This window comes from Podarcis liolepis (genome assembly GCF_965112155.1).
Source record: "Podarcis liolepis genome assembly, chromosome: 10".
Lineage (NCBI taxonomy): Eukaryota > Metazoa > Chordata > Lepidosauria > Squamata > Lacertidae > Podarcis > Podarcis liolepis.
This window is the reverse complement of record NC_139562.1, coordinates 43,941,053-43,961,548: the sequence shown is the minus strand read 5'-3', so window position 1 is coordinate 43,961,548 and position 20,496 is coordinate 43,941,053. Positions and strand designations below refer to the sequence as shown.

General features: G+C 39.2%; 1 protein-coding gene across 2 annotated transcripts in view; it reads left to right on the top strand.

Moving 5' to 3' along the window:
• Positions 1 to 20,496, top strand: part of TRHDE (thyrotropin releasing hormone degrading enzyme) — a 222,273-nt gene that overhangs the window by 49,658 nt on the left and 152,119 nt on the right. For both annotated transcript variants that reach the window (XR_014516555.1, XM_083463123.1), the window contains exon 3: positions 4,537 to 4,663. Coding sequence is in view for 1 of the 2 variants with exons in the window: in XM_083463123.1 (XP_083319249.1) it covers positions 4,537 to 4,663 (127 nt within the window). In the remaining variant the exon portion in view is untranslated. The remainder of the gene's footprint in view (positions 1 to 4,536; positions 4,664 to 20,496) is intronic.

Here is a 20,496-nt window from a genome sequence, read left to right as displayed (position 1 = left end):
AACTGTGCAAAAAACATTCAAAACTATCATGGGTCTAATCTTGCAGAAATGAAACTAATATACTATTAAGCCCTTAGTTTAAATATCAAACAGCCTTCAGGGATATAATAAATAATTGCATATTTTTGTCAGTCAAATCTGTTTCACCGCGAAATAGAGTAAACATTGTTTTTCTTGAATTCTGAAATATCTGCTGACAAGTTCATGGTATTGATCTTCTCTATTTCTTTTTGAGTTATCCTGTGGTTTATTACTGAGCATTGCCTTTGTCTGGGTTTTCTGGCTACCTATCTTGCAATGTTTAATTCAACTAAATTGCAGGGTGTTTGTCGTTTATCCACTCCTGTTCACGCTCCCCCTATTTATTCACAGTTACTTTGCTCTACATTTACACAAGCAGTTTTTTGAGGATAACTGGGCTGCCCTGTGCGTGTTTGTTTTCCATCCTTTTCACATATGAAGATTTAATGTGATAAAGTCATCACAATATGACTTTTACCTCACATGTCTCACATGGTGAATATTTCTTGTCAATGTTCTCCCTGTAGTGACACCTAGTATTTGCCATATTTAGCAACGTGTTAGTTCTCAGGCTTTTACTCATACATGATAAATACCAGCTGTCATCTTGTAAGACCACATTCACAAGAAATATTCTCTTCATGAACAGAACATTTAAAATTCTCTTGTGATGAATTTGCTACATAAAAAACAATGCATGAATCGGCCGTTGGATTTCTCTCTCTCTTAAAAACAGCCTGTGAGCATTGACAAGTTGCAAAAACTTTTAAAAAGACTACAATAGTATATTCCTTTCAAATTTGTGGGATTTGTGGAATGGGGGAGTAAGAGGGGAAAATATTATTGAACAGATAGGTCACTGGGAAACCGCAGCACTGAAATTGTGAAATGGACAAAGAAGGTACAAGGATATAGATAGATTGACCAGAACAGAACAAAGTCGTGGCAATTGTCTAGGGACAAGTTTCTCCATGCAGTGGGGTGGATCTAGAGTTAAGCTCAGCAGAGCTTTGCTTCTACTGGAAGAAGGGGTGTGATCTTCATGGATTCCTTTGCCTCCTGAAAAGTTGCTCCAATGGTTGGGAGGAACTCCATAGCAGCATGAGCTGTGTGTGTGTGTGTGTGTGTGTGTGTGTGTGTGTGTGTAGGGGAAATGCTAAGTTGATGAAGACCATCTTCACACTTCCTTAAGCAGGTAGTCTCTGCTGGATCTCTGTTCCTTGTCTGAACATAAGGAGCCTTCCCATTTGCAGAGTAGCTAATCTGGACCTACTGCTCAGGGATTATAGTGATTTTCAGTCAAGAATGTTGGTGTCACAAATGAAATAAGTGTTAAACTCATGCACTGAACTGTATTCACTACAACACTTATGGAAAAGTGTCCTTACCCCCAAAGACACACTCTTCTTCCATTGTCTCTTGAGACAGACTGATGCCAACAACATGGGGGGGGGGGTTAATGTTTTCTAAAGAAAGTGGATACGATCATGGAATTCATGTATATACTGCATTGCTTCAAGTGTTGAAAAGTAGAAAAAGCGCTCGCCAGAGAGTAAAACTCAATTGTATTACATGAATCATTAGCTTAATTGTTTTTTCTATTTTACATTTCCTCAGAAAAAGGCAATAATTAGGTACTCTACTAAGATTCTGCGGTATAAATGTGAAGATTAACCATGACCTGTGTTTTTGTTTTTGTTGGAAAGTACAATTTCATAACTCCCAAGAAAAGCTTTGGGGAAATTATTCTGTCTCCCCACTTCCCATTGTGTCATTTCCACTTACCAAAAGCAATGTGGATTATCATCCTGCCATGACACTTCTCTGCATGTGAATGGATGCAAGTCAGATATTAGTCATGGTGTGGAACAGGGGGAAACAATGTGCTGCTCACCAGATGGTGTTGGACTGCAGTTTACATAATTCTTGACCATTAAGCGGTGCTGACTAGGGCTGATGGGAGTGGGCATCCAACATCTGGGAGGCTTCCACATTGAGCACATCTGGTCTGTACAGTAAGGAGTGAGGAAACACTGACCAGCACATTTACCCCATTGCTTATGTGAGATGTAGCTTTTGAGACTTCGTTTTTATCAAAGATTCTAAAATCTTGCTGAGAAGACCTCTTTCTGTCTTCTAGAACTTATTACTTATTCCAAGAATGGATGCCTCGCCAACTTTCTTTATAGCAGTCTAAACATAATCTTTGAGTGGCAAAAGCATAATATGTGAGAGAGCCATCAAGATCCCAAGCATCCGTGTTACTTCTGTAGCTGTGATGCTGATTGTGGTGTTTTAATATTTTGGCACCGAGGCCAGCTGAACTGATTGGAACTGGAGGCAGCCATATTAAATATCATTCCATTGTCTCACAATGGATGCTGTTGACTTCTTGAAGTCAGAAGAGAACATGCAAGACAGTAGCAGGCACAGGGGGTAGTGTGGCAAGACCGCTATTCACCAACAGTTTTTCTCCAGTTTTTTCACACAGTTCTGCACATAACTGACCTCTGCTTTAGGGAAGATCTAACTATAACATTGTATTGTGTTGTAAGCCATGGGTGCCACAAGTCACAGCAGGAGAGTCTGTGGGCCTTCCTTTGATGTTTACTCAGGCATGCACATTGTATGGGTTTGCCTCTATAGACTGTGGGCCTATAGCCACTTACATGGGTGTAAGCCATTTAAACTCTGGGGGCCTTTGTAGAGAACTGTGCTTTGAAGAAGAAAGGGCTGCATGCATAGCAGGGATGTCCGACAGGTCAATCGCGATCTACTGGTCAGTCCCCAGGAGGTTTTGGTGGATCGCGGTCAATTGCTGGCTCCTCCATCAGCCCCCGCCCCCTCACCCCACCCTCTAGATCGCTAGAATGGAAGAAGGAGCTCTCACTGCTAGGCTGACTGTTTCATTAGTGATCTCTTGGTGAGATACTTTTTTTCATTTATTCCTTTCCCATGCTCTCTCCCCCCCCCAATGGGATTCAGGTCAAAGCTCAACAACTTTTACCTGAACCCCTGAAAAAACAGCTTTCCTTCTTAAAAAAAAGCTCAACAAATTTGACCTCAATAGGGGTAGATCACTGCCAGTTTTTAATTATGTGAGTAGATTGCAGTCTCTTGGAAGCTGGCTGTCCCTGTCAAGTGGTACAACTTCATAACTTTGGATTTGCTTTGTGGTGCACTCTTTTCAAGACTGATCCCTATTGGTGTAGATTTTTAGGGAGCAGAGTGTGCAACAGACCAGAATGGTCTATTGTTGCATTTGGCAGTCAACCACATTAATGGTTTGCATATTGGCCTTGTTTACACAATAACCATGGTTTAAAGGTAAGCATGTGGCATGCTGGGAGAAAAATCACCATTGCCACTATTAAGAGCTAATCCATGGTTTGGCTCAGTGTTAAATCAAACAAACCATGAGTACTACACCAAGAAGAAACCTTGGTTACGGCTCATGGATTGTTTGGAGAGAGAGAGAGAAATCATGAACCTGGGTTCAGACACAACTCTAAGCCAAACTCTAAGCACAAAGTGGACATAGCTTTGACCCTGAGCATTCCACATGTTCTTTTTTAAACCATGGTTATTCTTAACTGAGGCTTCAAGTGACATGGGAACTGAGCCGCTGATTGCATATAGCCCTGCTTTGGGGTGAATAGCAGCAGTGTTTGAGGTGCATTAGCTTATAGGCTGACAAATTCTATATGCTCTGTGAGGCACTTTAAAAAACTTTGGCTGACAGGAACAGCCTACAGAAGCAATGAAGGCTGCAACCCACACCCACTAGATGAAGAAATGGCTGTTTCATTTTGGTGATTCATACAGGAAGACAGCTGAAATGTTTTATGCTGAACGCAGCTTCAGCATCTACATTGTGTAAGAAGTATGAACAGCTTTAATATACTTACTGCATTTTGAAAATAGAAATACTGGCCTGGAGCAGTCATGGATGGGCTTCAGGAATACTAATTGTTTGTGTACACGAATAAGCTTATAAATGGTTATTTCTGAGGGCTTATTTTGCTCATCAGTGCCAGTATAAGAAAGGGTGGGTGAATTATTATATTACCTACACAGCCTGCTAATGTGTTCAGGGTTTGATGGAAAGTGCCTTTAACTTGCCATGAACTCCTTTCCTACTGAGCCACCTCTACATTTAAAGTAGGCAAAGAGCCATTACACTAATCCACTGTGCCATCATATCTCTGGAAAACACATGTAAGCAATTGCATTGAATATTCATATTTGATGCAAGATGTATTAAAATCTGTGTATTTGGCACCATATACAGTTACAGTTTTGGATTGGTGGCACTTTCAGCTTTGTTATTTTTAATTGTGCAAGTTTGTTATTTCAGTAAAGCCATCTATGCTGCTCATATTGGGATTTGGAGGGAGGGGAGGGCAGAGGGAGACAGAGAGACCTAACAGATTTGGACCTTTTCACTTTGTAATCCATGTAAAATGGCAGAAAACATAATGACCAGTCATTTCATTTGTTTTGTTTTCCAATCAGATCCGATTGTATGCAAGACCTGATGCCATCAGAAGAGGATCTGGGGATTATGCTCTAAACATTACTCGGAGACTAGTTGAGTTTTATGAAGACTACTTCAAAGTGCCCTATTCCCTGCCAAAATTAGGTAAGCTTGTCGAGAGGAACTGAAAGATCAGAGTATGGAAGGCTAAAAATAATGGTTTAGATCCTAATATAAGTTAACTTAAGGAAATAAATTTTCCCCATTCCCCACCATAGCCACACCTCTGGCGGGTCAAGAGTCAGGTCTGAACAATGTGGGATGGGATATGCGAGGTTAATTGCCTAAAATTGGGTGGATCTTGGCCTGATTTTGTAGGGTTCTCCCCTTTATACTCTCCCATATTTCTTAGGAAGGTCCCTGATCCTCCAGAGAGTTTTTCTGGGGGCAGAGTTGGATGTAGGAGGGAAGACAGGAAACCTTGCTTTTGTGAACTTCCTTGAGTTTACTTATCTTACTATCCAAGCCAGTGAGTAGTACATTCATTTTCTAAAAAGCTGAATGAGCTGGGTGGTCTACCTGTAGTCTTGTCTTAAACAACAATCAAATGGCATGGACCAATCAGGAACATTACACTTAGTTGTTCAGAGAAAGAAAGCATGTATATATGTTTGTTCACGTGCTCAGAATAATGGGTCTCCCTTCCATTTGAGCTATGTTTCGTTGGCGCCTCTTCTATATAACTCCCCCCCCTCCTTAATCATGATAAATACTTTCCTGTAACTCTGCTTATTGAAGTGAATGACTCTAACCTTACTTTGCATATACCTAAAAGTATATGCTCTCTTCCTTTGTTCTGTTAGCACTCTACTCTCGTACGCTGGAATATTTCAAACTGTGTTATTATATGTACCCTCTTTAGAAACACATGGGACTGAGATCCAGAAAACACATTACTCAGCAGCTCTCTTTTTGATCGCAAGTGTTTTCTGATTTCCAACCACAGGTGTTCCTCCCTGGAATTCAGGTGCTTCTTCATTAAAGCACTAGCCTGCTGAGTAGCATCATTCTTAGCCTTGCAACTAATGGTGTGGCAGGAGATACATTAATTTATACTGTTCCAAGTGGGCACTTTATGCATTTTTAATAAGTCTGAAATTGTATTTCTTTCGCCCCTCTCTTAATTGTTTTGTTGCATGTAGTACTCCATTAAAGTCAAAGTAGCTAACATAAGATTGGACTAACTCCAGCTTACTGCTTTGCCTTTTCATTCCTGTCTGCGATTTGTCCTGCATAAGTCTTTGTCATGAAAATATGATGCAAGTCGTTGACCTATGAAGTGGGGGAGTCTTTGCAAAATAAGCTTTTGATCTCAAGAAGGTAAAAGGAAAACACAGTATCTTTCTTAATGGGCAAAAAGAAAAGAGTTGTTCACTTAAGTAGTCTGAACATGGTAGTAGATAAAGAGTGGGTAATCTTGAAAATGTAATTTTCTATATATCTTTCAGTAAAGTGTGGTCTCTCATTTCAATGTATTTTCTAGACATGATGGATAGTACACAAGCTAACTTACAGACAACATTATATTTAATAGATGGTGCTGTTGGTAGCTGGTTTGTCTAATCAGGGAAGTGTTATTTTCTCCCATTCTGGTTGCAGTTTTATTCTTTCTAATGGATCAGCTTGGCACTTAGCTCTGGCCCTTATTTTTTTTATGTTGAGGTGGCATCTGTAGCTGAAAACACCTTTTACTGTTTCTTATATGAGTCTGGTGCACCAGCTCCTACTTCTCTCTAGTCACAGTTCTTTGTGCCCAGATAACATCTAGGTTAGAGTACTGATGCCTTTGCCAATCTGGTATTGTCCAGATGTTTGGACTGCAACTTCCATCAAACCCTACCAAGACAGCTGTGCCGGTTGGGGCTGATGAGAGTAGTAATCCAAAACACCTAGAGGGCACCATACCTTGGAAACTACAGCTGGTTCAGGAAACCTGCAGCTAGATGATTAACTGTTGTTGTTGTTTAGTCGTTTAGTCGTGTCCGACTCTTCGTGACCCCATGGACCAGAGCACACCAGGCACTGCTGTCTTCCACTGCCTCCCACAGTTTGGTCAGACTCATGTTTGTAGCTTGTAGAACCCTGTCCAACCATCTCGTCCTCTGTCGTCTCCTTCTCCTTGTGCCCTCCATCTTTCCCAACATCAGGGTCTTTTCCAGGGAGTCTTCTCTTCTCATGAGGTGGCCAAAGTATTGGAGCCTCAGCTTCACGATCTGTCCTTCCAGTGAGCACTCAGGGCTGATTTCCTTAAGAATGGATAGGTTTGATCTTCTTGCAGTCCATGGTACTCTCAAGAGTCTCCTCCAGCACCATAACTCAAAAGCATCAATTCTTCGGCGATCAGCCTTCTTTATGGTCCAGCTCTCACTTCCATACATCACTACTGGGAAGACCATGGCTTTAACTATACGGACCTTTGTTGGTAAGGTGATGTCTCTGCTTTTTAAGATGCTGCTAGGTTTACCATTGCCTTTCTCCCAAGGAGCAGGCGTCTTTTAATTTCGCGACTGCTGTCACCATCTGCAGTGATCATGGAGCCCAAGAAAGTAAAATCTCTCACTTCCTCCATTTCTTCCCCTTCTATTTGCCAGGAGGTGATGGGACCAGTGGCCATGATCTTTGTTTTTTTGATGTTGAGCTTCAGACCATATTTTGCGCTCTCCTCTTTCACCCTCATCAAAAGGTTCTTTAATTCCTCCTCACTTTCTGCCATCAAGGTTGTGTCATCTGCATATCTGAGGTTGTTGATATTTCTTCCGGCGACCTTAATTCCGGCTTGGGATTCATCCAGCCCAGCCTTTCGCATGATGAATTCTGCATATAAGTTAAATAAGCAGGGGGACAATATACAGCCTTGCCGTACTCCTTTCCCAATTTTGAACCAATTAGTTGTTCCATATCCAGTTCTAACTGTAGCTTCTTGTCCCACATAGAGATTTCTCAGGAGACAGATGAGGTGATCAGGCACTCCCATTTCTTTAAGAACTTGCCATAGTTTGCTGTGGTCGACACAGTCAAAGGCTTTTGCATAGTCAATGAAGCAGAAGTAGATGATTAACTAAGGATGGTCAATCAGAAGACACATCCTTAGTTTAAAAATAAAAATCATTGGATTCCTTTTTGTTTCTAGGTACAATTCAAAGTTCTGGATTTAACTTTTGAACCCCTATATGACCCTTAGAGTTGGGTATCTGAAGACCTTCTCCAGGATGTAGAGCAGGCATGGCCAAACTTGGCCGTCTAGATGTTTTGGAACTACAATTCCCATCATCCCTGACCACTGGTCCTGTTAGCTAGGGATGATGGTAGTTGTAGTAGTCCCAAAACATCTGGAGGGCAAAGTTTGGCCATGCCTGGTGTAGAGGGATGGGAATTCAACAAATCTGAAGATAGCAATAATGATTGTTTGTGGGAGTAGCTTGACAGACTGACATCTTTCAGTGATAGTTATGCGCAGTCAACACTTCTTGCTGTAATACTCCTGTTTTGCTGAATAAATAACATAAGAAGTAGCAATGGGGTTTATACCCACACTTTCGAAGTTTATTTCCACATTTATTTCAGTAAAGTACTTTACTTTTGTACTGCTGGCACAGTAATTACAGTGAAGATAAAACTACTGCTGTTTCTGTCTGGTTTGTGCCTGAGCAAAGAAAAACAGAGGCCTTCCCATTTTTCCACATAGAAAATGCTGCCTTTGAAATGGATATTTAACCACTCCTGATTCTAAACCATCCACACTGTTTATTTGCAAGACTCTCTGTAAAGCATTCCTGGATCCTCTGGCAATAAGCCACTGTTTATTAAGAAATAAGTGGAGAAAGAAGTACTGTTAATTAAGCCCAAATATATCAGTAGTTATATAACAGAGATGGGGAACCTGTGTTCCTGCAGTTGCTGTGCGACTCCCATCTCCCATTAGCCCCAGCCAACATGGTCCAGTGGTCAGGAATTATAGCTGTCATCCAGCAATATCTGGAGATGAACAGGTTCCCTACCTCTGGCAAAGCAGTACACTAATACTAATGTAAAGATTTTGTACGCATATGAGAAAAATCCCACTACTACTATTTCTTCTCCTTCTTCTTCTTCTTCTTCTTCTTCTTCTTCTTCTTCTTCTTCTTCTTCTTCTTCTTCTTCTTCTTCTTCTTCTTCTTCCTCCTCCTCCTCCTCCTCCTCCTCTTCCTCTTCCTCTTCCTCTTCCTCTTCTATACTTCCAGAACCCCCTGAAAGTTGGTATGTCCTAGTGACCAGAGTACTTTAGTCCTGTTAACTTGCTATGAATAACTACCACCAGTATCTATTTATGTTTGGTATATTTGTTCTGGTTATTTCAGGTTGTTGCAGAGCATCTTGGGATATTTCTACCTGTCATTGTGCACTTACTTTAAATTCTCTCACCTTGCAAACACTGCACTTGTCAACAGATCCTTTGTGTGTTCTTGGTCTTTTTTGTAGTCCTTGGAGGAATGCAGCTGTAACTTAAAAGTTTACATAGTTTGTTTGTTTGCTTCCATAAACTGGACATGTTTAAAGTAACTGCACATGAGATTTATGTGGCAGTACACACATGCTGTCAGTCATTGTAAGTGTGTAAATCGTGTTCTCCACTTGTCCAACGGACACTTATATTTGTCAATCAAAACCATATATGAGAATTCACTAAAATTAATAGCAGACAAATAAAACTCTGAAATTCTCCAGTGTGAGGTGTGCTTTGCATTTTTTTTAAAAAAACATTGTTGTTCTAGATGCAGGGTTAAGATAAACAATCTAAAATGGCAACTAGTTATTTCTGTAAATATTTATGTGGAAGAAATTGCCATGAGCTTTACTGAGATAGTGTTTGCTTGTAATGATAAGCCAGACTTTCTGGCTTATCGTGATTTATTGTGAAAGAGCAGCATGGTGTTGGATGCTGCTAGGTCACTCCTACTTCACTCTTCCCCTAGTGCGAATGGGATAAACAATCAGCACATCAGCAATTAACCACGGCTTAAGGTTGTCTGTTGATTGTGGTTTGTTAAGAAGCAGCAACAAACTGTGTTCTGAAGTACAGACACATAGAGAAGCCAGACTTCCTGATCTGTTTACTCTGCTTGTGCCTGGGGCTGTGTGAGTGCAACCAGTGTGTTCAAACATACTGTGTGTGCCTGTTTTAGTGGTGCATAAATAATGTTTCAAAATAAATAAATAATGTTCTGTTAATTGAATCGTGCATACTGAAATTATCCATGGATGAAATATATCCATGTGATATGCATTGAAATTCATGAAATCTCGACCCAGAAATGATTTAGGTGAGGTAAAAAAAAATAAAGCAGATAGATAGTTCGTCCATTTCACTTAAGAGAAATAGGTAATTGGGGAATATTAAGCTCTTTTTGAGATTCATACATACATTTCCTCAAGATTACTGTATAATGATAGAAGGAACTGACTTTAACCCCCCCCCCAGCTTATTCGGTGTTCTTAAACTAGGACTTAGTAGATGGGGGGCGGGAAGAGAGAATTTTCTAGAACTTACCTGAAAATGAATGAAAACATGCAGTAAATATGTTTCTCAAATTGTTATACTGAAGTTAAGCGCAGACTACAGATTTTCTAATGTAGTGACATAAGAGACTGAAGCTATGAATCAGGCACTCCATTGTTTATGAGTTGTTTTTGTCATTAACTCACTTTTAATAGCCTCTTCTTTCATAAATGAATGAATGAATGAATGAATGAATGTTTTCTTTCTTAAATAAATAAATAAATGTTTTCTTCCCCCATGGTACTCACCACTGCACATGCTCCCTCAGAAGCCTTCCTTGGTCCCTGCCAGGTCCTGTCCTCTTCTCCCCAAATGGAACTTAGGCTTGAAGGAAGCCTTTTGTATATGCGTACACATGTTTGCATGGCTGTGCATGTGCAACTGTGGAGCAGGCAAATGTGCCCATGGGTCCAAAAAGTTGGCAAACTCTATCCTACTATTTTCAGACTTCTTCCCCCCCCCCGAGCTCTGCAAATCTTTGTTGAGCACATTATGTGAAAGTAAGTATTATGAGCCAGTGACAAGAATAACATAAAACCTCTTAGAATAAACCCTGGAGTAGTTATTAAGTTATAACGTCGAACCAGACGCATTTTGTGCAGTGTCAAAAAATTGGTGGCAGTGTGAAATAAGTTTTTGTGCAGTTGGGCATATGAGATTTAATAAGGAGCTATGTAGTTTCTTTAAAAAATAGATAGATGAGAAAAGATAAAAAGAAATAGAAAATGAAGATGAATACTGGTTCATTTGAAATCTTCATAAGCTTATATAAATAGTATATTATGGCTCTAACTACTTGACTAGTCAAGCCATTTATGGACTTTGGTATTTATTGAACTCTGTTTTAACAGTGTATGTAAGTATGCAGCTGTTACATACCAGCACAAAGCAAACACAAAACTGAATATTACACAGTTGTGCCATGGTACCTCCTTTCACATTGTGCTGAGTATGTTTCAATTTATTTGTTTCATGCTGATCAGACTGTCAACACCTGGGATTGAGTGTTTTGAGTTGTTATGCTTGCAAGCCTCTGAAGAAAATTCCTTAAAGCACAACTGCTGTCTTGCTGTGGCCATATTTTTGGTCCTCTGCACACATATTTTAATCTACAGAAGCACTGATGCCCTGGAATTCCATTCGATGAGCGGTGGCATATTGTGATGCAGATGTTGAGTTTCTGAATCAACTGAGAGTTTGTTTCCGTTGATGGACTTCAAGGTGACATTTGTGTAGGTGAGATGCTCAGCAACAGCACTGTGAAGCTTAGCTGCCAGAAGAAGGATAGTGAGCACTGTGACATTTCTGTGTGGATCAGATAATGCAAGAAAGTGAAACAAATGTGTCATCATCTGTGAACATCACTTCTACTCCTAGAGTAGGGAATCTCCTCTACTCTAATGAAAGTTCGGTCAGATCAAGTTTTGCAAATAGCACCTTGTAAACTTCCTCCTGGTTTACTGAAGGTTTCGAAAGGCTTCCCTTTGAGCAACAGATCAGAATCAACTTCAAAACATTTATTCAAGAACTCAACAAGAGAGTCAACCACTTCATTACAGAGAGCACCAATATCTCTTCTATCAGATACACATATGGTTGTATTCCTTGTTTGTGTGCTTTCTCATCAGCTGAATTCCTTTCAGCATCACAGTTCCATATGCCTGTGTAATAGCTTAATCCTTGAAAGCATTGACGCACCCACCAATCAAATGCTGTGCTTTCAATGCCAAGCGTTTTGATTCTGTTGATGTAGTCAGCTAGGATTCACCCTGAGTATCATAAAGAAGCTATATTCTTCCATGGAGCCAAGAGAAGGCATGCAGGGAGCTGCAGCAAACAATGCAACAATGAGCTTACGAACGTTAGAAATTACAAATATCTTCTCTCTTATCCCCCTTTTTCTCATCCGTTCTTTTAGATAGTATATACAAAACATGAATGACAACCACATTGTTACAATCCACTTAAGATCTTATTGTCAAAGGTGAGGTAAGAGAAGTTATGAGAGGCTAGAGAGTTTTCCAGTTTTACCAGATATACAGGTCCCTAGAAGGAATTTGGTGTGTGTTTCTCCTGGGAACCTGCCATTATGCACAAGTAAATTTGCATTCAGAAGGGGCGCAGACTGCTGAAGATCCTGAGGAACATACATGATAAGAAGTTCATAGAGAAGTCAGGACACAAGCCCATGACACTGACCAATAGATGGACTGCTCTGCACAAATTAAGGTGGTGCATTTTGTAGTGCGACCAGCCACTATTTACGCAAAGTATTTTCTTTCAAGTTTTCAAAAGGTGGGGAGGAGGCAGGATGGATGACAACACCTTTGCAGAGGAGCTGCAAAAATTCTGTGGGGATGCTATGTGAATAAAGTTAGAAATGTTTGAAATTTTGAAATGTATGAATTTTTCAAGTCTTTATAGGTCCTGTTCTTATTCAGTAGTCTTGTCCTAGTTTCAGCCACCAGTGATGTCATCATGCTTGTACATTCACCCTACAAGACAGAGTAGATTGTGGGTTAATTTGGCTGCTTATTTGATTTTCCCTTCCTGGAAATGTTGTCGACATTTCAGGGCTCAATTTGGGTTATGGACTCAGGACAAAGATTTCACAAATTCTTGAGACAGCTACTGGATAAGGTTACACTTAAAGTAATACAGTATTGAACTGCAGGGTGCTTTTATGGGATATCTAGAGTATTCTGCTGAGCTAGGTTCTCACAATTTGCATAGAGGTGCATTGACATTTTATTTAATTATCTCGGGTTAGATTATATTTGTCTAGCTAGATTCAGTATCCATTTAGGAGGATTGAATAAATTCAAACACAATATGGATGAAGTACTTTGAGAAAGTGTAAGCTGAGGTTTATATTCTGCTATTTGACACATGACTGAAAACATACATTGTTGTTTTACATGGAGTGTCTATAATCTCTTGGGAATGCTTTATTTGTTTCTAGATTGGGCAAATGCCTAAATTCAAATGTGACTAATTTTATCATCTGAAAGTATCTGACCTTAAAATTCTATTACCCTGCTCTGTTATGAGTTCTCTTGCTTGATTTAGGAGAGTAACCTTTCTTGTAAAGTTGCCAATAATATTGTTTTTTGTCAATTTACCACCACCATTCTTCTGTAGTGACTTCTGATAGTCAAATATTGAGGGGAAATAATAATCCTGACTGTAAAGCCCAGTCCATAGAAAGGCAAAAGTTCAGTGCTAAGCATAGTAATAGTGACAAAACTTGATTGAGTTTGCACATTTATTTTTGTTCATTAAATTTGTATACCACCCTTCACCCAAAGATGTCAGAGTGGTTCAAACTATAAAAATACTAAATAAAAACACAAAATACATCATAAAAATAAGAACCAGAACAAAACAAACCAATACTCCCTCAACACATTTAAAAGGACATAGAATGTTAATTAGCCCAAGGCTTGGTTGAAGAGAACACTGTTGCCTGGTGCCTAAAGATGTATAGGTGAGCATCCCACAAATGGGGCGCCTCTGCAGAAAAGGCCTGCTCTCGTGTTGCTATCCTCTGGACCTCTCATGGAGGAGGCACACCTAGAAGGGTCTCTCAGGGTCATATAGGGAGAGGCCTTCCTTGAGGTATTGCAGCCCTGAACCATTTTAAGACTTTATAGGTCAAAAGCAGCAGTTCGAATTGGCAGCCGGTGCTGTTGGGCACACTGCACCACTGAGACTACCTGAGCCTCAAGCGACAGCAAAGGACCCCCAAGCTACATACCCACTCCTTCAAAGTCAGTGTAATCTCATTAATAGCAGGCAACCTCTCATCCATCCAGTCTAGGGAACCACCCACTAACAGTGCCCCAGTCTTATCTGCATTGAGCTTCAGTTTGTTGGCTTTCCTCAAGTCCATTATTTTGGCAAGACAATGGTCCAGCACATCCACTGCCTCACCTGCATATGTAAAGGGGAAGTTGAGCTGTGTGTCATCAGCATTTTGATGACAACGTACTCCGAATGACCCCACTCGGTGGTTTCATGTAGATGTTAAACAGCCCAGGGGATAAAATCAAACCCAACTCTGATGAACCCCACACTGAAGGTTCAACAGGACTGTAGAACACTCTCCAAGCATCCCCTGGAAACATCCACCCAAGTCATCAATGTATTTCTTTTTTAGTTTATCAAAACACTTCTGTATCCTAGCACATTTTAAAGTGTCTTTCCAAGTACTTGATAAGCTGTTGGCTTTCTATTTTTAGGAATTTTGTTTCATATTATAAGTAAATATATCACATCCCACTAGTATACTGTAACTGCCTACGGATACGTGCTTTCATGAAGATTTACTAAACAAATACGTGCCCTGATTTACAGTGGATACATTTACATATATTATCAAACTTCTGTCAGTAGGGTTGGTTTCTAGATGTTATAGTTTTGCCTAGGGAGGGACCCTGTGTGAGTTACATAAAGTTTACCTTTATTAAGGAAAAATTCAAATGATCTAGACTCATATCTATACAAAAAAAGGGGTGGGGGTGGGAGTTAAGGACGTTGAACGGAATACTTATTTTCTGTAATTTCTAGATGTTTTTGTTTGGCTCTAGGATTGGCAACTGTAATTGAAAAGGATAGATGGACACATTTTTATTTTCTTTGTTAAGAATACTGTACTGGAGCTGAAAAAAAAATGCCCTTGAATGCCTGGTGTTGCTTAAAATCTTGCTTGGGGTAATATTAATTATTAGTGCAAAACTAAATATATTAAAATGGCCCAGAAGGGGTATTTTTATATATATGAAATGATAGAATTGTTTGATTCTGTTTCCCTGTAAATTGGCAATTCTCTGGATTGTCAGAATTACAAATTCACAAGCACTCTCCAAAGACTTCCATAACATAGTTGATGGTTTAGTTATCTTTTCATTTGTTATGTAAGTATTCTTATGTTTGTTTGTTTTTGTATGAAAATGTGCTTGAATTCACTCAGCACACCAGAGCATATAATTAAGCATACTTAAGCCAATTGATTCAGTGGTCTTAAGTATGCATAACTTCTGTGCTGGATTGTGACCCATCTGTTTAGCCAATTAGCAAAATAATTAAGTAAATATGCAATAAGAATATAATACAGTTTACAGTTTGCTGTAGTGGAACCCTCTTGTTTTTAATATAAACGTAGACACAGGGTGTGTTCACATGTCACACTGAGCCATGGCTTAATGTGATGAATAAAAGTTAGTATGATCCCAGGTGAGCCTCAGGTTCACAAGCTCTTCCTTCCCTCTTCTCCTGCAGACAGCAGGAAGACATCAGCAGCTTTTACTTTTCCCTAATATTAGCTTGTTGTGTTGAACTGTGGATCATAAACCCATAAACCACAAACACTGGTCAGTTTCAACACAAGCCAGCTTCAAACCATGAGTTATGAATTTGTTAAACTACCTTGAATTTGTTAAACTACCTTGAATTTGTTAAACCATAACACCAATTTTCTTTTTCTACAAAAGTAGAAACCACTGAAGCCCACTTTGTGGTCATGGAGGACAAATGGAGAAGGGAAAGATGTGAATCCAAAGCTCTCTAAGCTTCTTCCAGTCAGTGCCCATCATATTAAACCATATTTTAGCATAATGTGATAGAGTGGTCTTGGGTATTCAGCTACACAAGGGTTAGGGTTTCAGGAAATTCAAGACCCCTTCTCATTTTCTGTAATGCTCAAAATTGAATATGTTGATACTTCAGACTTCACAGGTGCACAAAATGTCACCATCTTTAGCATCCCACCATGAAGTAGAGAAGGAGATGCACAATTCACTTTGGATATTGTGGAAAATATGAAAGTGTCAGTTGTGAAGCCATTGTATTCGCTTTTCCTCCATATTTCTTTTAATACACAAAACTGTTTATTGTTACTATAACTAACACATTATACTATGCAAGTATGTGAAGCTATATAGCATGGTATAGCTGTATGTTTTATGTCCCTTACCATTATGGAAAAAAATGTGCCTTACAGTAATTCGATGATGTGATTCTAGAACAGAAAATTGGTTAAGGGGGGAAAACAGGAAAAATTACCTAAGGCATCCTTAACTGCAAGAGGGTATGCTTGTTAAATAAATAAATAAAGATGCTTGTGTTTAGATAGGCTTTTGCCAAGAGGTAGTAGTTATGGTATTAGTTTACAATATTATAAATGCTATATTGAACACAAACAGGGAATCTCATCTTTCTCAAAATACAAATATCATTAGTCATAATTAATGGGCAGCAGATTTTATGCAGCAGAGTATCTTGTTACATAGTCAGCACAATTAACTTGAACAATCTATTCTATGGGGAAATTATGAGGGCAGTTTTCACTTATTAAGGAGTCAGAGAAGTTGTGGAGGTGTTTGTCCGAAGTCAGACAGTTCATTCATCTCTCCCATTGTTGTCTACTCTGGCTGGCAGCAGGCCTACAAGTTCTCAACCCTGCTACCCGAGACGCTAACTAAAGATGTTGCCAATTTATGATTTTTTAGAGAAATAGTTTAACATGTATATATAGCACACCACCACAAGGATCCTATCATCCTGGTTGAAGTTGGGTGCTCCTGAAGTTCATAGATGTTCATACCACTAACTTAGCCATACAGTGACCTGCCTCACTGTAATTGCAGCTGTATCAGAAGGCACTTCTGATGAGTTTTAGCTGTTTCCTGGCCATCGTTTTGTGTTAGTGCTTATATTATCTCTCTAGATATAATAAACCACATGTCTTTATTATTCTGGCATTTGATATGGGACCTACTGAATGCAGAACATGCTCTCTCCTATTGAACCACAGGGCCCTTGCACTATCACCCTATTCAGAGAAACTGGTGGTGTTTAGATGCACGCTAAAGATTGTCAAGGAAAGCAACACCTTTCACAAATCCCTGTTACAGATTATACAAGTGAACAGTGGGTTGGGAAGCTATATAATACCTGTTGTGTTTATGTGTGTTATATATATATTTGATCTTCTTCTGGCCGTAGCTTGTGGTAAAGGCTAAATTAGCTTTTGATCCAAATTAGTATTATAGACCGCATTGTAATTCGTCCTTCCAAATATTTGTAGAAACTGTGAGGAAGCTTTTAAGTGATGGAAATATTTGAACTGCGAGCCAAATGTTAACAACACTACAAAAAAATAAGGATGCTATCTTCAAAGGATGCTCAGGAAGTGCTTTAAATTAGCTGGATATAAAAATGGACAAAGAATCTCCTTTTCACATTTGGATACAGCTGAGTGAAAATCCAAATCCAAAAGAATTTAATCCTTCCATATTATTTATCAGTCTAGTTTGAAAGTCTTTCTTCAGTCTAAATAACATGCATTTGTAACAATAGCAATGTCCTGAAATGGGAGAAAAATCAAACAATAATAGTCAGGATTTCTTATATAAAAGTTATTTTTGTGGTGCAAGGATCAAAGTACCTGAGATGAATTAAACCATGATAAAGTTTCGCAGATAACACCAATGCTGTTAGTTTTCTTTTGCCTTGAAAGGCTGCACTGCCTACATACTTATCTAGCGAACGTGCTCCTGGATAAAATTAATCCATATACCAGGCAGTTTTCAAAGCTGCATTTTCAATGGGCATTATGCCAGTAAATAAACTTATCGGTTCACCCTTTGTAAGTTGATTTGCCAGTTACACTGAAAAGCTTTATTGAGTCTTCTTTTTCCAGTACTCCTCCTCCAATATGTGACATAATAGCTCCGTTCAGACACTAAACCCTGGATTGTTCTGACCATAGTTTAGAACTTTGTCTTGAGCTTTCAAATGATTAGGCAAACCATAGCTGCTTAGATGCTTTCGTCTTTCATTGCTCAACATTCCATCATCAACATTCAGCAGTCTCTGGGGTGATGAAAGACAGCTGTAATTGTGATATGTTGGTCATGATATCACACCATAGTTGGTGGAGATCATCGTTTACAAACCCATTTTAACCCATTTTAAACCATATTTTCTGTCTGCCAACCTAGCAGGTCAAAAGCACACCAGTGCAAGTAGATAAATAGGTACCACTGTGGTGGGAAGGTAAAAGGCGTTTCCATGTGCTCTGGCACGCATCACGGTGTTCCGTGATGCCAGAAGCGGTTTAGTCATGCTGACCACATGATCCAGAAATGTGTCTGTGGACAAACGCCAACTCCCTCGGCCTGAAAGCGAGATGAGCGTTGCAACCCCATAGTTGCCTTTGACTGGACTTAACCATCCAGGGGTTCTTAAACCATATTTAAGCTTCAGTTCTCTTAACTGAGTCAATGTTGAACCAAATCATAAAGCTCATTCAGTTAGACTACTTAACTGATTCAGTTAGTTCAACACATCTGGCGGGTACTGGCTTGAGGAAGTCTGAGTGTGACACCTTGGTTTATTGTCAAGTGACCAGAGCTGAATTAATGATAAAGATTATAGTAATATAGGATGTGACTAGACATCATTTGTCTCTGTCATCCTTGTAACTTCCACAGAGGAAAGACGGGAATTAACTGGGGCGTGCTAAGGTGAAAAGGGAACCGTTTGTGTTATTTTACCTTTGAGAGGCTGATATCTGAAGTAGCAGCTAGATGATCAAAATGATCTCTACCCAATTAAACTTTAAGTTGTATATCTCTTGTGGATTTATTCCTACCACTGTTAGAAACTTTTTAATTGCTGAACACTTCAGGTGCCCTCTGTTGTTTACTAGCGTTCCAAAAAACCCAGGATGACTTGTCCTTTTTAGCCATCTAACTGGATACTGCACAGCATAGGATACCAAGCCCTCAGGCTCAGTCAAGCAGTCTCTTTTGAAAGTGAAAAAGCAGTCATGCAGCCAGCTCCAAATAATAATAAGAACCATAATAAGAAAACCACAATGAGAGAAGATGCATTGCAGTTAGTAAATAATAATCAGCTGTAAATATTTGAGATGCAAATTTCTGTGTTTGCTTAATATTGTCTACTAAAGTGTGGGTCTCTGCCTTCCACAGAGCCTGTCACTGATGACTTGAGATGAAAACCAACATCTCCTGAAATCTGTAGTCCGTTCTTTAGCTTCTGCATCTTAATGAAAGTAAATATTTTTATATGCAGATTTAAACTAATTTATTTGAAATACAGTAGATGGTCCAATGCTCTCATTGGAAATAAGGTTTGAAGTAAGCAAATATCCTTTTTAATGGTCTGATATAGGCAAGCATTTTCTTTTGCTGCAGTACGTTATGAGATGACCTCATATTCCTAGTTGTTGTGAAAATATTTAAACTCATATGTTTCTTAAGGCCGGTTCACATCAGCAGGTCCATTTATTCCTTCATTCAATCAATCTATCATGTGTTGCCCCTCCCATTGCCCCCGCAAGCTGGCTCCTCTGCTAGAAACATAGCATACCATCTATTTGGCGAAGAAGAGAAGGGCTAAATCCAAGTAACAAAGAACATTTCAACCTGTTAAAACAGTTAATATACATATATTTTTAATTTTGTTAAATTAGGCTAGAGCTCATTAGTAGAGCTCACTTGTGTGTGATTCTTCACATTAGGGGTTCATAGGGACCCTGCATTTGCGGCTGTGTGGATCAGGGTGTATGTCTTCTGAATAAATTTAAAAAGCAAGTCATATGGCACATCAAGTTTTGAACAAAAAGCTTTATATCAGACATGTAGGAATTTAATTGCCACTATCATTTGTCTTTAACAAAGATAGCAATACAGGCACTGAGTGGTATTTGGGGGAGTTTTACCCAGAGTAGACCGACTGAAATTAGTGGACCTAACTTAGTCATGTTCATCAATTTCAACAGATCTACTTTGAGTTGGCTACTGATATCAAACAATTCTCTCTGGCAACCAATCTAGCATAGAAATAAATTATAAGTATATGAATGTACCAGATTAATCTAATAGTTCTATAGAAGTGCTCAGTAAAAAAGATTTCCCCTTTCCCTTGGTCTTGGAAAACCACTTGAACATTTGAGCCCAGTCTTCCAGCTAAAGTATGAAATGAACTATGACTAATCTTACTTTTTAAAAGATCACTTGAATTCTCTGCAAACCCTTCCATTGTCTGCAAAAGTTCTATTTTAAAGTTCAAAGTACTTGCAAAACCAATAATTTTAGTCTTGTGTTCAGAGTAATATATTTGAAGAGAAGCTGGCAGCCATAATTTCTGTCTAAGGACTCACTCTTTTGCACATACGTGGAATATTCTCTAGATGCATACTGAAAACATATAAGCAGTGAGGAAAAGGAAGAAGAAAATCCTACTAAAATGTCAAATGTGTTTCACAGTAAATGCTTTTGAAGTATGAAGGATAATACCCAATATTATTGATACAGTTCCATAAATGCACATGTTATTTTAAAGAGTTTAATAAGCAGAAGAGACTGGCCCCTGG